Genomic DNA, 21,074 nt, shown 5'->3' on the forward strand with positions numbered 1-21,074 from the left:
TAATCACCAATTAAACACAAGCTAATTACCAAATGCAAAAAGACCAAACTACCACTACTCTTGATCTCATCCTATAAATAGAGCCCACTACTCTCTCATTTCTCAAGCTTTTGAGAGCCAAAAAACCTCTTGCAATTTCTCTCCTCATTCCTACCAAATTCACCAAAGCTCTTCATTCTTTCATAAAGTTTGTGAGTTACATCTTGAACCTCACAAACTTTGAGCTAAGCCACCATCCATTTCACTTTTTTTTTTCTTCAATTGTTGAGAGATCAAGATTTGTGTTGGTGATTCTTGAAGTAGATCCAAGTTTTGTTCAAGATTTGGTAAATTTTCTTCATCCTTTTTGTATATCATGATGTAGATCTTTGTTGCTTGTGTGTGATGCATCTTTGATGCTATATTGGTGCTATTTGATGGTGATTTGATGGAAAATTCGTGCTCCAATTGATGTTTGATCATAAGGTGTTTGTACATTTGTTCAAGTCAAGTTTTATGCCTCTAAATGCTGTTTTTGCTGATTTTTACACTGAGGAAATCGATTTCCTTAAGGCTGAAATCGATTTCCTGCTGAGCGTGACTTGTTTTTTTTTGAAAACTGCACTATGGAAATCGATTTCCCTCTGCATGAAATCGATTTCCTGCTGGCAGAATGTGGTTTTTTGCCTTTTTTATGCTTGTTTTGGTTTCCTACTTCCTCCACTTCATTAATATCATTGGATCTAGGATGTTGATAGGTTTGAAATGACCTAATCCATAATATTAGATGAATGATATTAATGATAGTGTGAGTTGATTATCTTTTGTGAATTTTATTCTTCTTCCTCCATTTCATTAATATCATTGGATCTAGGATGTTGATAGGTTTGAAAGAACCAAATCCATAATATTAGATGAATGATATTAATGATAGTGTGAGTTGATTATCTTTATGCCTTTTATCTTCTTCTTCTCCTTTTTTTCTTTTGATCGATGAAAGTCTTAATACTTTGAGAATTCTTATGGATTCTTAGTGAAGACTAGATCGTTACCTATTTTCTTTTCGTGCGGTATTGCTTTCGGAAGGCGATCTACATATCGTTCTTCTCGCATACATTAGCACATAAAGTTTTGACCGGCCTCGTTGTAGGGTGATTTCTACATAAATCACTTGGCGATCTGCTTAACATAGCGCAATATTTCGTGTCCCGAATCAAAAAGATCAAACATGGAAGAGAATTGTATGCGGTTGATTTAAGACTTGTGGAGGTTTTTATCGTGTAGTCGCTATGATTTTATCAAGCTTCTGATAAGCCCCATTGACTTTAAATCCGAGTACATCATTCACTCACCATAGATCTTCCTACTAACTTTGATAACATACTTGACAAGTTTCAAGATGGTTATCTTTAACATTTAACAACTAACTTTAATTTCCGCACCTTTATATTACCGCTCTTTATATTACCGCTCTTTATATTTCTCGCCTTATCGCTTTACTTTATCATTTCATCATATTTACCTTCCGTCATTTTCTCTTTGTCCACTTGGACATATGTTTATGTTTCCGTTATTTTTTTTTTCTTTTGTCCACTTGGACCATACTTTATTTTTCGCTAAAACACTAATAAATAACCAAAATCTAAAAAATACATAAGGTTCTCTTTGGACTATCGGTTACTATCCCTAGCACTTTGGAGATTCGGACTTATGGACCTAGTACCTCTGGACTCATTCTATTACTATCCTGTGATTGTTCTGTCTGTCTGGCATTGTTCTGTTGTATGTTTATGTGTGCAGGTATTTCCTTGAAAGCCCTTGATGGTTAATTCCAAGGCATTGAAATAAGGATTTTACCCGAAAACAGCCGTTACTCTGCCCGATTTTCGTCAGAATCTTAACGTGCTTAATGCAAAGTGGTTCTAAGACAATAAGTTCATGTGGATCCCCAAGTGTTAATGTGTTGGTATTGATAAATCCAAAGGATGGGAAAACTACCTTGGCTCTTAATGTCAAGTGTTGGCTTCTTATTTGGTTAGACCGTTTCTTTCCTTAGCTTTTATTTTATGCATTAGGTTAGCCTCTTCATCTCCTCCCATTCTTAAATTTTCAAAATCTTCTCCCTTTTTCCAAAATATTCTTATGTTTGCAATCTTTTCAAAACCTTTTTCTTAAAAATATCTTTCGCCCTTAGTGGCTTTTCTTCAAAAGTTTAGACACCGTTAATTGTCGAAACGAGTGATTATACCCCACGATTTTGAAATTGATTGATAATAACAAGATCTTTTCCGCGTGAGAGAGCTAGTGGCATACTCGTTGATTTTATCCGAGTTGGAGCCCTTCTTTCATTTGCGATGCAAAGAACTTGTTTGTTCTCATGCTCAAGATCAATGGCTGAGTATTTCTCTCTAACGACAACAAAGTGTTTATTCGTTTTTAAAATGTTTTTTCCCAAAAGCGGAACTACATTAGCTCTGACTTCTCCATTGCACCGAGGAGGTATGTAGGCCCAAAGCTAAACGCTTTGCCGAGCTTATTTTAAAAATAAAACAAACCCTTTTTTAGCACACACACACACACAGATTTTCAAAAAGGTTCCTGTGGAGTACCACAGATATGAGGGGTGCTTTAAACCTTCCCCTCATATAATCAACACCCGTACCTGAGATCTCTTTCTTGTTTTAAAAACAAAACTTTGGGTTTTACGTTCTTTTCCCTTTTCCTTTGAAAAAATAAAGCGCGGTGGCGATTTCAAACGGAATATTGATTCGAGTCAATCCCATGGCTTCGATATCAGATTTTCCCCGCTACAGTGATGACTAGGGTGTCTTTGAAAAGACATGAAAGACACATTATTGTATCCCCTAAAGTTATTTGAAATGAATAGATTTGTGATACATGGAAGAAATCAAGTTGATGAATAATTTGTGACCGCCAGGATCTGATTATTTCAATTCATTAAAGATAATGACTTGGTGCTTTCAATGAATGGTGTACAATTATGGTATAAGATTGAAACATCAAGTTGTCACATGAGTCAAGTGTGAGATTATTGGATTAATATTAATTTATTAATTAATTAGGTGTGACTCTTGTAAATAAAATTTGGCTTTAAATAAAGATACCTAAATGTGATGATTGTTTGGGTTTAATTGGTAATTAAGTCAAAGGGGTTTTATTTTGAAATTCAAAATACAAATCTCTCTTCTCTCTCTTTATGACTGTTGGGACATAACTATTGAGATAGAATGTGATTGTTGGAATGAAGTGTCTATAAAAGGACATCTTTAGACAAGAAACACCAACTTTTCTCATTCCTTTTCATTTCTCAAAAATACATAAAAGTATCTTCATCATCAAAGATACACATATGGAAGAAGGAAGAGAGGAGAGAACAATTGAAATCAAGAATCGAAAACCAGACAAGAATCGCTGTTATGGATCCGGATACGCTTTTATTGTTTTTCATAGAATTTAAAACACCGTGAAAATCATGATATCAAGATCCAAAATGAAATAATGCTAACAATTCATTTCCAATAATGTTTGTTATGGATGCAAGATAATTGCCAATGCAATTGTGCCCTAAATTACACAAGTTTAACTAAGGAAATAATATAAAATTAAAACAATAAATAGACAAAAATGATATTTATACATCCTATATTCCCCTACATCCATTTTGCTAATGATCACTTGAAACCAATTTTTTGATTCTTAGGAATCCAACTGGAGCCATGTTATATCTTTTATCGACCTTCTTGAATGGTAGCATCATACTGTTGACTTGAAGAAGCTGTGCTTGATATGTCTTTACGTGTAAAAAAAGTTGGTTGTTTAGGAATTGAAAGAATTGTAGTTTCATTGTCTAGCATGGTCACCACATTTGACATGTGTGGACGATCATCTGGTTCATCTTGTACACATGACAGTCCTATTTGAGAACACCTGAGAAATTGATTCTCATTGTAAGAATCATGTAGAGATGGGTCGATTAAATCTTGCAATTTTTCCTCTCTCCATAATCTCCAAGCCTGGTATAAAATATAGGTCTATGAATAAAAAACATTAATAGTAGAAAGTAAAAATTTAATGCAAAATGATAGATACTTACATAACCAAGAAGACTTGAAATTTCTTTAGACCGATAGAATCCAGTGTTCCTTTTTCCACTTATGATTTCAAGCAAGACAACACCAAAACTAAAAACATCTGACTTTGTTGAGAAATATCCATCCAACGCATATTCAGGAGACATATATCCACTATCAACACACAAAAATCAGTCACATGTAAAATAAAGCAACTAAATATCTCAATAAACGAAAGACATATAATTTAGCAACAAAAAAATACAAGGAGAATTTCAATTTGAATGCATAGCAAAGAAAAATAGGAGTAAAAATACTAAAACTGTACTTACTATGTACCAACAACCCTTTCTGTGCTCGCTTCAGTTTCTTTGCCTCCAAATATTCTTGCTAGTCCAAAATCTGATATTTTAGGTTGCATATCTTCATCCAGAAGAATGTTGCTGGTTTTCAAATCTCGATGAATAACTCTAAGTCTTGAATCTTGATGAAGATAGAGCAGTCCACGTGCGATTCCGAGAACTATATCAAACCGCATTTGCCAATCTAAAATTACGCTCTTTGTTGGATCTTTGAACATTTTAATTTCAAATTAACAGAAAAAACTGATTAGCCAATGTAATCTAAGCAACCAAAATATCATAAGTGATACATAAAATTAGAGACCAACCGAATATCAATAAGTCCAAGCTCTTGTTAGGCAAATATTCATAAAGTAGAATTTTTTCTACTCCTTTTACGCAGTAGCCCCGTAGTTTAACAAGATTTCGATGTTGAAGTTTGGCAATTAAAACAACTTCATTCTTAAATTCCTGTAAGCCTTGTGACGAAACACTCGAAAGTCTCTTTACGGCAATTTCTTGACCACCAAGCTTACCCTAAAAAAGTTACCTAAATTAAATTCTAGTTTGACAGAAAAGATTTTAAGAAAAAAAAGGAAAATCAATCACCTTGTAAACTGGCCCAAAGCCACCTTTTCCAAGTTTATTTACATCTGAAAACTCATCTGTGGCTATTAGTATGCTCTCAAAATCAAAAAAGGGAACTTCAATTCCCTCATTATCATTCTCTTCCAATCCCTCCATGTCTATCAAGTCTTTCACATGTCTTTCACTGTCGTAAAATCGCCCTCTAGTATTTCTTTGTACGTTTTCGCTATCTAAACTCATTGATTAAATATATAGATATAAGCTTCATTAAAAATTAAACTTACAAAGATTCATACATATAAAAAAAAATAAAGATTCTGACCTTTCTTAATCATATGAGCTATTCTTCTTCTGCATGCATAAGCAAAAACAATGATGCAGGCAAGAGTAACCGTACCGGTAAGAACTAATCCAAGAATCAAATAGAATGAGCTTTTAGATTTCCCTCCTGTTGACGATTTAAGCACTGAATAAATGCAAACAAGTTATTTTTTGTGAAGTATATATAGGGTTTAATGGTTAATTATCCTTAAACTATCCTCAATGGTTCAACATGCCACCTGTAAAAAAAAAATCATTTACTTACTTTCTGTACAATTTAAAGACTCGCCACTCCAATAATAGTTTGCATTGCAAAGACACCTGTTTCCTTTACTACAGGTAGAATGGTTCCAACCATGGCAATCAGCAGAGTTATCACAAATGGGTTCTTCCGAAGGCGGATTCCAACTAATTACCACCTGTTCATAGCACAGATTGTCACTGGAAATGCGAAATGGTGGAGAAATCTTAAGACTTCCTTTGTATTGAGACCCTTCTCCACAATATTGATTAAAAGTATTATCCTCATTATAAATGGTAAACGTTTTTGAACTTGGCGCTACACGAATAACTCTGTAATTAACACTGATGTTGTTGCTGGTGGTATCATTGGTGAAGCTAAGTTGACCCATCGAGGGATTGCATCTAAAGTTGAAGTATGTGGGGTCTCCACAATTGGGTCCGGTACTAAGAGGATAAGGAACTGGGTTTGAACCACAAGGCTCACAAGTTCTTGGAGTTGTTGCTGCAAAAGTGAATAAAACGAGTCTTTCACATATGTTTGTTAGATACAAAAACACAAATTCAAAAAGAAATAATGTAAAAATGGTCTTTAGTTTTAAAGAAATTATTTTGAAATATCTAATTTAATCATCAGATGGATAAATACCTATGTCTGATTTATCAACTAGGACAATGAGTCTCCGATTAGGATCCCAATTTGTGTAGTCTTCTTTAAGAGTAGTTAAATTGTGTGTCCAGATCCAACAGTTTGAAGGATTAAAAGTACGCCGGCGATCAGTAGGAAGTGGAGCATATGAGTAGGCCTGGCACTGTGGACACATCTCAAGGCACTTGTTTTTGCAACTTTCTTCATATTCTACAGCAAACTTTATATCTGGCCTTCCTGTTTTAATCATGTTCAAGTTCAAGAACACTGTATCATTTGTAGTACACGGTGCTGATTTTCTCCTCGTACAACCTGCCTTGTCTGGTAGAGAAGAATCTGTCAACAAATCGGTGTTGAACCCAGGTAAACATTTGCATACCTTATCATTGTCGTTACAGCTAGCAAAGTTTCCACAAACGTTATATGTTAAGCATTTGGTGTTTGGCTGCTTCCACCGTACCAACGATTCACCTTGCAAGGAATTGTCCACCCATTGTATCACACCTGTTGAATTGAGGAGCAACCTTGTGTTGTTCAGTATAGGCAAGCTTAAGTTGGTCAACAAGCTGTAAACCACTGAGCTGATGTCTTCAGATTCATGATTATTTACTTGGAAATTCAATGTTCCGTACTCTTCGCTCTCCCAATAAATTTGGTCTCTGTTCATGATTACGAAACGGGTGTCCCCTATTCGTTCCATCTTAAAACTGAAATTCCCGCTTCCTGGGTCATCGTCACCTTTCCAACTAGTTAATTTTAGATTCCTATCCATCTTCATACCTGGTAGGAATGTGTCAGTAGGATTTTCAAAGCTCTCCCAGAGTTTCACTACCATGTTTTCATCATCATATAACACAAGGTTCCCAGAATCCAGAAGTTTCATTGTCTTGTTTTTTGGTGAAGAATTAGAAGAGAATTTGACTTTGGACTTGAAATTGGATGACCAATAGGTATTGTTATTACCGGATGTGTCTTCAACTACAAGATTCCCATCCTCAGCTATTTTGAAAACTCCAGTTGCATTAAAAGCTATAGGTTTGTCTCTGTTAGCAACCCACACTACTGTTGGTTTTTGTGGCTGTTCTCTTGACCTATCTTGTATGTGATACCATATGCCTAAGAAGCTTTCTAAACCGCCACCATTGATGCTGGGAGTGAAAAAGCCTAGTTCAAATACTTTTCGAGATGAAACAATGGTTTCATCGCCGGTAATATTCTTGCCAGCGCTCAAAGTATCTCCTGCTAAACACAACTGAGAAGAGCATATCAATAACCAACAAGTATACAGGTTGAAGAAGAGAAAAACAGTTCTCATGTTACTGGACATGAAAGTCTATTTGATTAGAACTCATTGGTTTCTGGCATTGGGTTCTCAATTAACGCAATCATTGGCCATGACCCTACCTCTTCTTCCATCAAACAATTATTTGGTCTTCATAAAGATAATACACATTTTTCAAATCAAAGAGGTCCTTGTGTTTTTCATTTCATTAGATGAGCCTTAGGTAACTCTTAAAAACTAAGGTTAATTTACTCAACAATCAATAAAAAATAATCACTTTAATAAATTTAGAAGTAGCACTTATAAATTAATTTTTACTCCACATAGAAATTTGCTCTTTCATTTATTTTTACTCATTGTTGAATAAATTATTCAGAAATAAATAACTAAATTATAAATAAACTATTTAGTTTATAAATATTAGTAATACAAATAATATATTTTATGATGTTGTGAAAAACGATGTCAAGAACAAAATATAATAGGAATTAGGGAAGATAAGAAGAACATAAGAATTGGTTCTAACTGCTATTCTTTTATTTTCTCTTAAAACAAGATTACAAGTTTACAAGAATAAGAAATAACCTCTCTCACCCTAAATTAGGATTTGCAACTTAGCAATGATGAGAGACTAGTATGCTATTTATAATAAAACCTAACATACTAACTAATGAGCTTTTTCCACAAGGCTCATTACACAAGCCAACTTAATAAACAAGCTAACTTAACAAATTAGAGTTTAAACAATAAACCTAATTTAACATGCTAACAACTCTAGCATCTTCGACACAAGCATGTGAACAACCTTCGACTTCATGCTTAATCCTTCGACCATACTAGAGTTCGATCCAATATCTCACAAATCTCCACCTTGGACCTAACTCTACAACATCAAGGGAACAAACTAGCTTTCTTCATGCAGCTTTATCAACTGCATACAGTGAAAAAACTTGCAACTCGGTAATGTCTTTGTGATCGTATCAGCAGCATTGTCCTCAGTCGAAACCTTCAGCACTTAGACTTCTCCACGCTCGATTACTCCTCTGACGAAATGCAGCCTCACATCAATGTGCTTAGTTCGCTCATGATAGGCTGAGTTCTTCGACAGGTGTATTCCACTTTGACTATCACATTTAACAATGATACCTTTACCTTGAAGTTTCAGCTCCTTAGCAAAACCTTCAAGCCACAATGTTTCTTTCACATCTTCAGTTAGGGCAATATACTCCGCTTCAGTGGTTGATAGGGCAACAACCTTCTGAAGTGTTGCTTTCCAACTAATTGTTGTGTCAAACATGGTGAAAACATATCCAGAAATAGACTTTCTAGAATCCATACAACCTGCATAATCAGAGTTGACATATCCTTCGATTAGTGCTTTACTATTTTCACCCAAGGCTCCACCATAAATTACGACCCTGTTCAGAGACCCATTTATGTACCTTAAAATCCACTTCAATGCTTGCCAATGAGCCTTTCAAGGATTCGCCATGTACCTGCTTACAAGACTTACTGCATATGATATATTGGGTCTAGTACAGACCATAACATACATCAAAGAACCAACTATATTAGCATATGGGATGCTACTCATATAGGCTCTTTCAACATCAGTATTGGGACACTGATCAATACTCAGCTTGAATTGAGGGTTTGTCGGAGTCACAACTGGCTTCGAATTCGACATACCAAACTTTTCGAGAATCTTTCGTAGATATGCCTCTTGAGATAAACATAACTTTGACTTCTTTCTATCTCTTCGAATGTCAATTCCAAGAATCTTGGAAGCAACTTCTGGATCCTTCATATCGAACTCCTTATTGAGTTCAGCCTTCACCCTCATCACATATTCGACATTGTTGCTTGCTATGAGAATATCATTCACATAAAGCAACAAAATAACAAATGAATTACCAGGTCGAAATCTGAAGTAAACGCAGTGGTCAAACTGACTTCTAATGAAACTTATGCGTGCCGTGAACTTGTCGAATCTCTTATTCCATTGTCGAGGAGATTGTTTCAGCCCATATAAAGATCTCTTTAGCTTGCACACATAATCTTCCTTCCCCTTTTCGACATACCCTTCAGGTTGCCTCATCAGGATTGTTTCATCTAGATCACCATACAAGAACACAGTCTTCACATCCACCTGTTCCAGTTCAAGGTCGAACTGTGCCACCATGGCAAGAAACATTCGAATGGACCTATGCTTCACAACAGGAGAAAACACATCATTGAAGTCGACACCTTCTTTCTGAGTGAAACCCCTTGCAACTAACCTTGCCTTGTATCTTTTCGACGTCACTCCTTCGATTCCTTCCTTAACTTTGAAAATCCATTTACAGCTGACTAACCTTGCTCCAGCAGGTTTCTTGATCAGTTCCCAAGTGTGATTATCATGAAGAGATTTCATCTCATCATCCATGGCCTTCAGCCATTCAGTCTTATTTCGACTCCTCATAACTTCCTTGTAGTCTCTAGGTTCTTCGTCTAAAACCTCACTTGTAGAGATTAAGGCAGAAGCTATAAGATCTGCATACCCAAGTCTCTGAGGTGCTTTGATGACTCTTCTTGAACTATCTCTCGACAATAGGTAGTCATCGACAGTTTCCTCATCCTCAGCATCTTCTGTTTCTTCTTCGACTTCATCAGGGATATGCAATTCAGCATCAACATGCTCCACCTCAATAGGAATCTCTACCTGTTCCAGCTCTTCTGCACTTCGACCATCATCATCATCATCAGTTTTCTTGAAAGCCATTTCAGCTTCATTGAAAACTACATCTCGACTGGTGATACACCTCCTGTGACCTAGATCTAGGCACCATAGCCTATAAGCTTTGACTCCTTCAGGGTATCCCATGAACATGCATTTCAGAGCTCTAGGTTCGACCTTGTCTTGCCTAATGTGAGCATAGGCTACGCAGCTAAATACTCTCAGTTTGTCGAGATCTGGTGGATGTCCCGATCAAACTTCTTCAGGTGTCTTCATATCTAACGATGTCGAAGGACATTTTTTTATCAGATATGTTGCTGTCGAAACAGCCTCAACCTAGAACACCTTCTTTAACCCCGCACTAGTCAACATGCATCTGACTCTCTCCAAAATAGTTCGATTAAATCTTTCAGCCAAACCATTTTGTTGTCGAGTACCTGCAGTAGTTCTGTGCCTTGCAATACCAGAGGCAGCACAAAAACTGTCGAATGCCTCATTGCAAAATTCAAGGCCATTGTCGGTTCTCAACCTCTTGACCTTTCTGCCAGTCTGATTTTCGACCAGAGTCTTCCATCTTTTGAAATTCTCAAAAGTTTCATCCTTAGTCTTCTGGATGAATACCCATAACTTCCTGGAATAATCATCTACTATGGATAGGAAATACCTCGCTCTAGAATGTGATGCACACCTTGCAGGCCCCCAAAGATCAGCATGGATGTAATCAAGGGATCCATGTGTTCTTTGTTTGCCTTTGTTGAACTTCACTCTGCAAGATTTTCCAAATACACAAGGTTCACAAAACTTCAGCTTTTCGACTTTGTCTCCACCAAGAAGATTTTGTTTCCCTAATTCGATCAGACCCCTTTCACTGACATGGCCAAATCTCATGAGCCAGATTTCTGTCTTCGACAACGGTTTCGTGGATGCAACATTTGTCGAACCACTTACAGCTTCAGCCTCAAGGGTATACAAGCCTTATTTCTTCACGCCTCTCAAGACTTCCTTCGACCCCTTCATGACTCTTAGGATACTTTTCTCTCTGATCAGTGCATTTTGATGCACATTCCTCTACGGTTGTACTTATACATTTCCATGGTTTGCTTGTCTTATTTTTGTATTTTATAATGTTTTTATATTTTAATTTATTTTTATTGTTATTTGATTTTCGTATTTAATTTTCAGCTTTAACAGTCTGCACGGAAACAATCATATCTGGAGTTCCAGGAGTCCGATTGAGGCGTTCTAATAATCGCCGGAAAGCTAAGAGAAAGAGCTACATTTCTTATGTTGGAGTCGAAGTAAGAATCGGACTGTAGAAGTGCCAGAAAATTCGTTGAAGTTGCAGCACTAGTTTTAGTTAAGTTTTGGGCCTGGGTCGTATGTTTGACCCAGTTGGATTGTAAAACGGGTTGTACTCTTTCCCCTTAGGGTAGCAGCCGCGGTAGCATTCGATCTTCCATTCACGAAATTTTGAGAGGCTTGTACGATCCCATGGAGAACTAATCCCTACTGAGTTGATCTACTGTAATTCAGATTCCAAAACTTGAGGTTAATACAATTTCGCAATTCATTTTCTATTCATATCAATTCTGTTTATGTTGTTTGTTTGCTTAATTCAAATCATCATATATGGTTTTGTTAATTTGATTGATTTATGTTTTCCTACAATCAAATGCGTATTATCGTTTGCTTAATCCGTTAATCCGCTGATTTCATTAACCGTTTGCTTAATTCGGTGAAAAGAGAAACATGATTCTTACAATTTCTATCTCACTTGTGGATTGTTGTTGTGATCAAATATGAATAGATTCCCCTTAGGATAGTGATATTGTAGTAATCGATGATAGATAGGAACCGAAACAACAGATTAGCTTAACTCCATAATCACTTATTTTCAAAATAGCTTATTTCAGAATCACTTATTTTAAGCACTTTTCTTCTATAAATCGAACCAAACCAACCCCCCCCAATTCGATTTCAGTTAGTAATAATTAAGATTCCTTGAGAGACGATATTCGAGTTACCGTTACCGTCGTGCTACAGTTTTGCAATTAACTCGTTTTTTTGACCCGCGTGCGACAGCATATCAAATTGGCGCCGTTGCCGGGGACTCTTGTTATTATTAATCGTTTTTAGAGTCATAGGTTTAGTGTTTGTGCATTTTGGCCATAGGTTCCTTGCGTTTTAGGCTATAACGCCTTTTAAGTCGAAAAATCGGTTTTTGGGAAAATTGCACCGTTTTGAGAATCTGTCCCGACAGTTAGGTGTGAAAAAATTCCCCGAGAAAAATCACTTGGTGATTATATCTTTATTAGAAGCAGCTTTAATCTCCTGTGTTTGATTATATCTTTGTAAACCAAAATTCCTTGAGTGATCTAGTTGTGATCTGTAGACTCAAGAAAACTTAGAGGTTGATCTAAGTAGAGAACCATTGTAATAATTTTTTATTAGTGGATTAAATCCTCAATGGAGGTAAATCACCTGTGAGGGTGGAATTGAGGTAGTTTGAGTTCAAACGAACCAGGATAAAAATAATTGTGTTTATTATTTTTATCTTCCAAAAAGAAGCAACCCTTATTCAACCCCCCTTTCTAAGTGTTTTTCACTCCTTCAATTGGCATCAGACCGCCTTGGTTCTAGGTGCAAGCACTTAACAGTGTTAGACAAAACATTCAGGAGAAAAACACGCAAATGGCTACTCTAGTACCACCTCCTACATAACAAAATAACAATGGTAACAACAGTTTCAATGGATACAACACACCACCAGTCTTTGATGGTGAAAATTTTGAGTATTGGAAAGATAGGCTAGAGAGCTACTTTCTATGTCAAGATGGTGACCTATGGGACTTGGTGTTGGATGGTTACACACATCCAGAAGCTAGTGGAGTCAAAATCACCAAACAAGCTATGAGTGATTCTCAAAAGAAAGATTTCAAAAATCATCATAAAGCTAGAACCATATTGTTAAATGCTATATCTCATGTTGAGTATGAGAAGATAACCAACAGGGAAACAACTCATGATATTTTTGAATATTTGAAAATGACTCATGAAGGGGATGCTCAAGTCAAGGAGACCAAAGCTCTGGCTCTCATCCAGAAGTATGAAGCTTTCAAGATGGAAGATGATGAAAATATTGAAGCAATGTTTTCTAGATTCCAAACTCTGACAGCTGGACTGAGAGTTCTAGACAAAGGATATACTAAAGCTGATCATGTCAAGAAGATAATCAGAAGTTTACCCAGAAGATGGGGACCAATGGTTACAGCTTTCAAGATAGCCAAGAATCTGAATAAAGTTTCTCTTGAAGAGATTATAAGTGCCTTGAGGATTCATGAAATTGAGCTGGACGCAAATGAACCTTAGAAGAAATGTAATTATATTGCTTTAAAGTCTAATAATAAAAACTGTACTAACTCTTTTCAGGCAAAAGAAGAAAGATCTGATGACTCAGAGTCTGAAGAAGAAGATGAGTTATTTCTTATTTCTAGAAGAGTAAGTCAACTCTGGAAAAGCAAGCAAAGAAGATTTAAAAGCTTCAAGAAACCTGAAAAGGGAGAATCTTATGGACCCAGAAGATCATGTAAGAAAGGCATAATCTGTTATGAATGCAAAGAACCGGGACATTACAAGAATGAATGTCCTAAGCTTCAGAGAGAAAAGCCCAAGAAAAGATTTGAGAAGAAGAAGGGTATGATGGCCACTTGGGATGAATCAGATTCCTCTGATCAAGAGTCAGACTCTGAAGATGAGCAAGCAAATATAGCATTCATGGCAACTGTAGATGGTGAAGAAGAATCTACCTCTGACTCAAACTCTGAAGAGGTATTTTGTGAACTATCTAGAAAAGAGCTTGTTTCAGAACTTCTGGAAATCAAAAGTAAGCTTAGTATCAAATACAAAAGTCTCAAAAAGACCTTTGCATCTGAAACTAAGAAACTTGAGATAGTAAACTCTGGACTTAAAGAAAAATTTTAAAACTAACAAAAGATGTTGAAAGTCTAAAAACATCTTCAAGTCCAGATGCTTCTATACCAAGCACAAACAATGTTCTTAAAGAATATGATTTGAGTTTCAGAAAATTAAATCGAGAATAAAAATAATTTTTATGAAATTTTTGGAATTTAAATAAAATAATTATGATTTTTTAAAGATTTAAAGGTAATTTGAAATAAATAAATAAAGTTATTAAGCAAGTATATATGAATTTATTAATTTAAATAAATAAACAAATAAATTAAATAATAAAATAAACACATATAAAAGATTTTTATAAAATTTTTCTATAATTTTTTTTATATAACTTTTATATATAAAAATAAACTTAATTAACAAAAACAAAGTATATATATATATTAAAAAAAGATAAAGTGGTTGTGTAATAAAAAATAAAAAAAATTCTGGAAATCTTAACTTTTGATTCAGTGTAGACGCGCGCGTGAGAACACGGTGGACCTGCAGATCTGGGCGCGTAGGATTGAATAGGATGATGATCGAATGGTCTGAATTGAGAGGGTCCATGGCAGTGAGTGTTTCTTGAAGCACTGAACCGGATCTGTGGAAAGAGAGAGAGGCGCGCCAAAAATTTTCAAACTGGCCACTCACGAGATGACACGACGTCATCTTCTTCATCTGACCCCTGCAATTAGTCTTTTACAGCGCTTGTTGTAGATGCGCTGTAAAAAACTTCATCTTTTACACCTGCCAATTACCAAAATCTCGTACACACACGAAAAGCAAAAATCGAGACCACTATTCCGCTTATTTTTTCCATACGAATTCAATGGTACCTGTTTAAGGACCTAATTACCCCTAAATCAATGAGCCCTAAATCAAAAGTTACGAACCCATGCATCGTAACCATGGCAAACGTACACGAAAACACAATTAAACATCCAGAAATATTGTATGCATCATTATAAACAAGATTATGCCATTGAAATATGTTTATGCATCGTAAATTAGAGTAATCGAAGGACTTTAAAGAGACGCAAACCGTGGTCTGTATGAACGTGTTCTTGGTGCGAGGAGGCTTGGTACCGATCTGGAAACGTTCAATGAAGTCCCTGGAGTGCGTTTGAAACCCTGAAATTCTTTGAATCACCCTGCAAATCAGAAACCGAATTGAGTTTTTCTTGAACTTTTACAAGTTTGGTTAGAGTTCTTCACTGCAAAATTTCGTAACCCTTGCACTCAGAATATGTTTGGTACTTATAGGAGGAGAGATTAGGTCTATAAACTTGGCGAAAATCAATTTGAATCTTTGATTTCCATTAAGAAAATTTGATTGAAAATTTTGTTCTTAAAGTTTCCAATTTTGGCCTAAACTCAATATTTTCTTCACCAATTGGTCTTGCACGAATTTTAAATGAAAATTGGAATATTTTGGTGATTAATGATGATTGAAATTGAAGAAAAATTAAATCTTTCATTATTCTTCATATTTTATGTAATTAAATCATGATTAAAATCATAAATAATTAATAAAATTATGAAAAATAAAAAATCCTTGTTTTTATCTCGTGGATGGGCTTGTGATAAGGATAGAACAAAAAGAATGCAAGCCCATTTAGAAATTTTTTGAGTTTTAGGCTTTTTCCTCTTGTACACCCTTTGAAAAATAGGTGAACTTGTACCCCATGCCATTTCCTCATATCTCAATATTTTTTCAAGCTTGTGGACTTTTTGGAAACCTTAGAGAGTCCTCTAACCAATGTCTTTGGTCTCATATCAAAATTATTTTCCATGCTCATTTTATGTCCTTTTGAAAAAAGTGTCTTTTTGTTGACTTTTGAAAAGGACCTATAATGTCTTGATCAAATGGTGAATGATACTTCCATATGAGGATCTTGACAAAAAATCAGGAGTTTTGACTTTGTTTTGGCCACAGTTGACTTTTAGGTTAACTTAGTCGACTGTTGGCTTTCTGAACTTTTGAGTGACCAATTCTTTGAAATGAGCCTTGATACTTGTCATAGGGATAATGTGAGATGTATTGAGACATATGAGATACTTTGAAGCCAGTGGTTCAGTAATTTTCCTTTGAATGAACCAAACCCTAATTCAGAGCCTTTGTATGGGAGAGAGAGTCTATGAGCTTTATGTACTGATTTGTATTGGAATGAGGAAAAATGTATGGGCAAATTTTGGGGTATAATCGTTCTCCATAAGACTGTCCCATGCCATAAAGAAGGCAGGTAGTCTAAGGGAAGGATATAATAGTCATTTAATATCTTTAGGCATCATGCGAGGATTCCTTAGCAATTGGGACAATCATCTTATTCTTCCGAGGCAACATCGAGGGACTAGATGATTTTTATTCTTTAAGGCAACCTTGCTTTAGGTATCCTCAGAATCGAGGGACTTGACTATTTTAAGGCATTATTAATAAGGCAACAAGGCAACAGTAATAAGGCAACAAGGCGACCTGAGGGACTACCCTAAAGGTGTGTGGGTGCACAATCACGTGGTTAACTTCGATGATATTTATCTTGTAAATTAGTGATCTAGATTCAGTTCATGGTTTGCACTCCTTAATTTACTAACCACAGCAGAAAAGAATAAAGGCAGAATTAAAAAAAAAGTTCCTACGCTATTACAATAAACACCTGTGAATGCGGGAAAATAAAGGCAGAAAAATAAACCTAATTAAACTATTACATCCTGTGAGCAGTTACATAATAGGGTAAAAACTTGTGTAAAAACCACAAGAAATAATTAAGTAGATGATAAGCATAATAAAAGGCAGATATAAAATAGAGGAAGAATTGAGCGTGAAAATAAAACCTTACAAATTAATGCCAGCCACAAAGACAAACAAAGGCAGATAAAATAAGGCAAAATTAAAAATTAAAAATTAAAATTAAAGGCATGCGACAATCAATGGAGTGGGATGAGAAGAGAAATCGCGCTTTGAAGAAATTCAAAGTTTAATCACAAAAGGGTATTCATGGTGATAAATCTTAAATCTTAAGGTTAAGAGAAAACCTAAAAATAGGATTATAATTAATTTTAACAAACCTAAAAATAAAAATCAAAGTTAAATATTATAAACCTAATAATTAAAATAGTTAGCCTAAAAACTAATTTGACTAAATAAAAAAAAATAGTTTATTAGTGTAAACCTAAAAATTTAAGTTGTTTTTATTTAAAAGAAAACATTATATATTTGTTTTAAAAAAAAGGAATAAAAAATAAAATAATAAAAAACAAACAAAAGAAAATAAATAAAATAAGATGAACCTGGGCGTGCGATCTGGTGCTGCTGGTCCTCGAGAATCCATGGTGTGTCAGCTTATCTCCACGCGTTGGATCTGCATGTGTGGGAATCCAATGGCCAACATATGAAGGTGCATCGTGAACCTGCGTGTGCTGGGCGTACTAAATCTGCAGATAAAACATTAGAAAAAAATGTGTCATCGCTGGGACTCAAACCCACTCTCTTATAGTCAAACACTTGCTTTCTTTTCCAATTGTACTGCCCAATGCTTCTTGTCAATACAATAGCTTTATAACAATAAATATAAAATAACAAATATAATGGAACAAGTCAAAAAAGAAAAGTCAGATGGGCCCCCCTGTATGCGCGCTGGCCAATGAAATTGAGAGAGAGGGTATTTGGAATTGGCCAATGGTGTTTGCTGAACGTGCCACGCATGAATATTAAGAGAAACGACATTATGATTGGCCAATGAGGATGAAGTAATGTGCAGTTAAACCTTCCACGCTCCTATTCATCATCGTCCTCCTCGTTTCCTACGGAATCTGCTGCGGAAATAGCTACGCTTTTTCCTGCGGATTTTGCTTCGAGTTCATCTTCCTTAATTTCGTGATCTTAAACCTGCCATGAACGACGTTAGGAGAAATCAAATCCTGCCCAGATCCAGTAAACAAGTCCTCTTGCATCCAATGGTGCCCTCGTTTTTTTCCTGAAACACACGGTAAAAGCAAATTCGAAGGAATGCAAGCTTGTGCCCTAGCAATGGCACTTTTGTATTCCTGCATGTAAACTCAACAACGAAAGCTCATAGTCGTCCTAAACACTACCATGAACGTGTTAGAAAACGTAAATTGTATTTATATTACTTGCATGATGAGTTTGAAAAAGATACTTTTACCAAAACGAATGAACGTTGGCAAGAGTTGATCTGATATGCTCTGATCTTCTCCAAGAACTGAAGATTACTCCTGGTGTCCCTGAGATGATGATGATACCTTTGGAACTTGTAAACGATGGCTGCTATTATAAATTTTTGTTTGCCCTAGCCACTTGAATTTTGCAACTCAAAACCCTTGTCTCCAGCCTTCCAATTTCGTCCCTTATAACCTAAACTTGTTGTGCTTATATAGGAGATTAAAATTAGGTCAACAAAAGGAGGAAATATCTCGTATTGATTAAGATATATTTTGTTGAAAATTAACACCAAATCTTGCCCTTTTTTTCTTCAATCAAAGCTAATCTCTTGCCAATCACATATATTTCGAAATTGACAGCTAGCTATAAGTTTCTTGGACATCAAGGAGCTTATATTTACAGCCTTACATCTATTGATTTAATTTTGCATTTTATTTTAATTAAAATTGAATTTAATTGGATTAATCCAAGAATAATAAAAATAAATAAAGGGATGGCGTGCTATTGGGCTTTAGATACTCTTGGCTACTTGAAATAGGTTTGAATTGAAGAAATATGGGCCCCTTAGCAAAAAATGCAATTTCCCTCACTTAGGTTTTCCAACATTTTCTCAAATTTCCCCGACTTGTACAAGTCATAACTCATTCATTATTTTTCATATGAAGATATTCTAGTACTTTTTAGAAATCCCAAGATGTCCTCTACAAGCCACTTTGGAACATATTTTGCATTTGAGGATCTTAACTTGAAGATATTGCTCCTGGAAGAAAACAGCTTTTTGCAAGCTTCTAGAAGGACTTATAATGTACTGATTCATATCTCTCAAATGAAGCATTTTTAGACTTGGCATGTGAGAGACAAAGTTGTAGGGAATTCAATTTCCTTCAATATGAGTAATGGAGGGGACATTTCTGATGTTCCATGCGAAAGTTATGGCTGGTCAAAGTTCAGTTGCCTTAAGGTCAAATACCCTAATTTAGAAACTTTAGATTTTGTCGATTTTGGAGCTTTCCTTGATGTATCATGATCAATACTTGATCAAATGATGATTTATACTTCATAACGAGGATGTTGACCCAAAATCAGAAGTTTTGACTGTGGTTTGACCATAATTTGACTTTTAGGTCAACTAGTCGATTATTGATCGTTTGGGCCATTGGGTGGGCAATCTTTTGAATCAGAGCTTGAAAATTGGCATGAGGATCCTTTGAGGCATATGAGAGACCAAGGGTTCCATTTGAGGTCTTAGAACTCGTTTTTTCTTGAAGAGAAGCAAAACCCTAGTTGTGGGTTGTTTGTTTAGGAGAGTGTGCATCCACTTAGATCTTGAGCTGTTGAGCTTGAGTATAAAAATGTGATGGGAAAATTTTGGGGTATGACAGCTGCCCCTGTTGAATCTTCTTAAACCTGAAGATGTAGATTGGCATGTGTGCCTGTCGGAATCTGAAGGTAGAAGAGGATTGAACGCTAGAATACCAAGAAATTTGCCCATGCTGATGGTGAAGGGACCTTTTCGGAGATGGGCTTAAAGATGCCATCCAGGCAGAATATTGTCGGAGATGGGCTTAGAGATGCCATCTAGATGTTGAGAGACTTGATTGAGATGGGCTTAAGGATGCCATCCAGGTTGATAAACTTGAGAGTCAGAATACATCGTACGTTAGATCGTATCTCAAGGATATACTTAGGATGAGTCGTACGTTAGACTGAAGGATGGGTCGTACATTAGACCGGATCCAATTTGCATCGATAGATGTTTGGAAATCCGTGCGTTAGGCTGAAGGATGAGTCGTGCGTTAGACTGAATCCAATTTGCATAGGTGGATGTCTGGAAAGCCGTGCGTTAGGCTGAAGGATGAGTCGTGCGTTAGACCGGATCCGATTTGCATCGGTAGATGTCTAGAAAGCCGTGCGTTAGGCTGAAGGATGAGTCGTGTGTTAGACCGGATCCTTTGTATTGAGAAGTATTTGTTAGAGATTGATCGTGTCAGCACCGTTCGTAGTAACTGAATTAGACTTGGAAGGATGATCGTTTCTACACCGTTCGTGATGATAGAATTATATCTTGAAATATTTGTCGTGTCAGCACCGTTCGTAGTAATTGAATTAGACTTTGGAAAAATTGATCGTGTCCACACCGTTCGTGATGATGGAATTAGATCTCTTGTCGTGTCAGCACCGTTCGTACTAACTGAATTAGACTTTGGATAGTTGATTGTGTCCACGCCGTTCGTGATGATGGAATTAGATCTCTTGTCGTGTCAGCATTGTTCGTAGTAACTGAATTAGACTTTGGAAAAGTTGATCGTGTCCACACCGTTCGTGATGATGAAATTAGATCTCTTGTCGTGTCAACACCGTTCGTAGTAACTGAATTAGATCTTCGAAAGTTTGTCGTGTCAGCACCGTTCATAGTGACTGAATTAGACTTTGGAGAAGTTGATCATGTCCACACCGTTCGTGATGATGGAATTAGATCTTTGAAAATTGGAGATTTTGTTCATTTGCTTGTACTTGTATCCTGAAAAAGTAAAGTTAGTCTTTATGCAATGTCATGATGCATGTATTATGTGACGAGTCTCTCAAAATAAATGAGAGCTTGTATGTTTATCATGAAGTAATATATGCACTGTATGAATATGTTTATGATATGAATATGATTTATCCTGTCTTGATTGAGAAAATAGATCTCTGTGTCATTGTGATTTTGATGTTTGATCTTGTCTTGAA

At 35.9% G+C, this 21,074-nt stretch overlaps 1 protein-coding gene across 2 annotated transcripts; it reads right to left on the reverse strand.

The window, feature by feature from the left end:
* Positions 1–3,473: 3,473 nt before the first annotated feature.
* On the reverse strand, positions 3,474–7,647 carry LOC131601722 (G-type lectin S-receptor-like serine/threonine-protein kinase At4g03230). Of its 2 annotated transcripts, XM_058873592.1 has the most exons (8): positions 6,210–7,646; positions 5,586–6,065; positions 5,322–5,465; positions 5,021–5,229; positions 4,741–4,948; positions 4,403–4,640; positions 4,094–4,244; positions 3,474–4,013 (listed from the first exon to the last, which is right to left on the reverse strand). In XM_058873592.1, exons 1-8 carry the CDS (start codon positions 7,534–7,536, stop codon positions 3,729–3,731), a joined length of 3,042 nt encoding a protein of 1,013 aa, XP_058729575.1. In that variant the 5' UTR covers positions 7,537–7,646; the 3' UTR covers positions 3,474–3,728. The 2 variants fall into 2 exon arrangements, with proteins under 2 accessions (XP_058729575.1, XP_058729576.1); XM_058873593.1 differs by lacking the exons at positions 4,741–4,948; positions 5,021–5,229 and having other exon boundaries at positions 6,210–7,647.
* Between the last annotated feature and the right edge of the window lie 13,427 nt (positions 7,648–21,074).

The sequence above is a fragment of the Vicia villosa genome, linkage group LG5 (genome assembly GCF_029867415.1).
Source record: "Vicia villosa cultivar HV-30 ecotype Madison, WI linkage group LG5, Vvil1.0, whole genome shotgun sequence".
Lineage (NCBI taxonomy): Eukaryota > Viridiplantae > Streptophyta > Magnoliopsida > Fabales > Fabaceae > Vicia > Vicia villosa.

Excerpts from the sequence above, each read along its gene's own strand:
- LOC131601722 (XM_058873592.1), bottom strand. The coding sequence starts at position 7,536 with ATGTCCAGTAACATGAGAACTGTTTTTCTCTTCTTCAACCTGTATACT. Across the intron at positions 5,230-5,321 it reads AGCTCATATGATTAAGAAAG|ATAGCGAAAACGTACAAAGA; the intron begins GTCAGAATCTTT and ends CAATGAGTTTAG. Across the intron at positions 4,014-4,093 it reads TTTCAAGTCTTCTTGGTTAT|GCTTGGAGATTATGGAGAGA; the intron begins GTAAGTATCTAT and ends ATTTTATACCAG.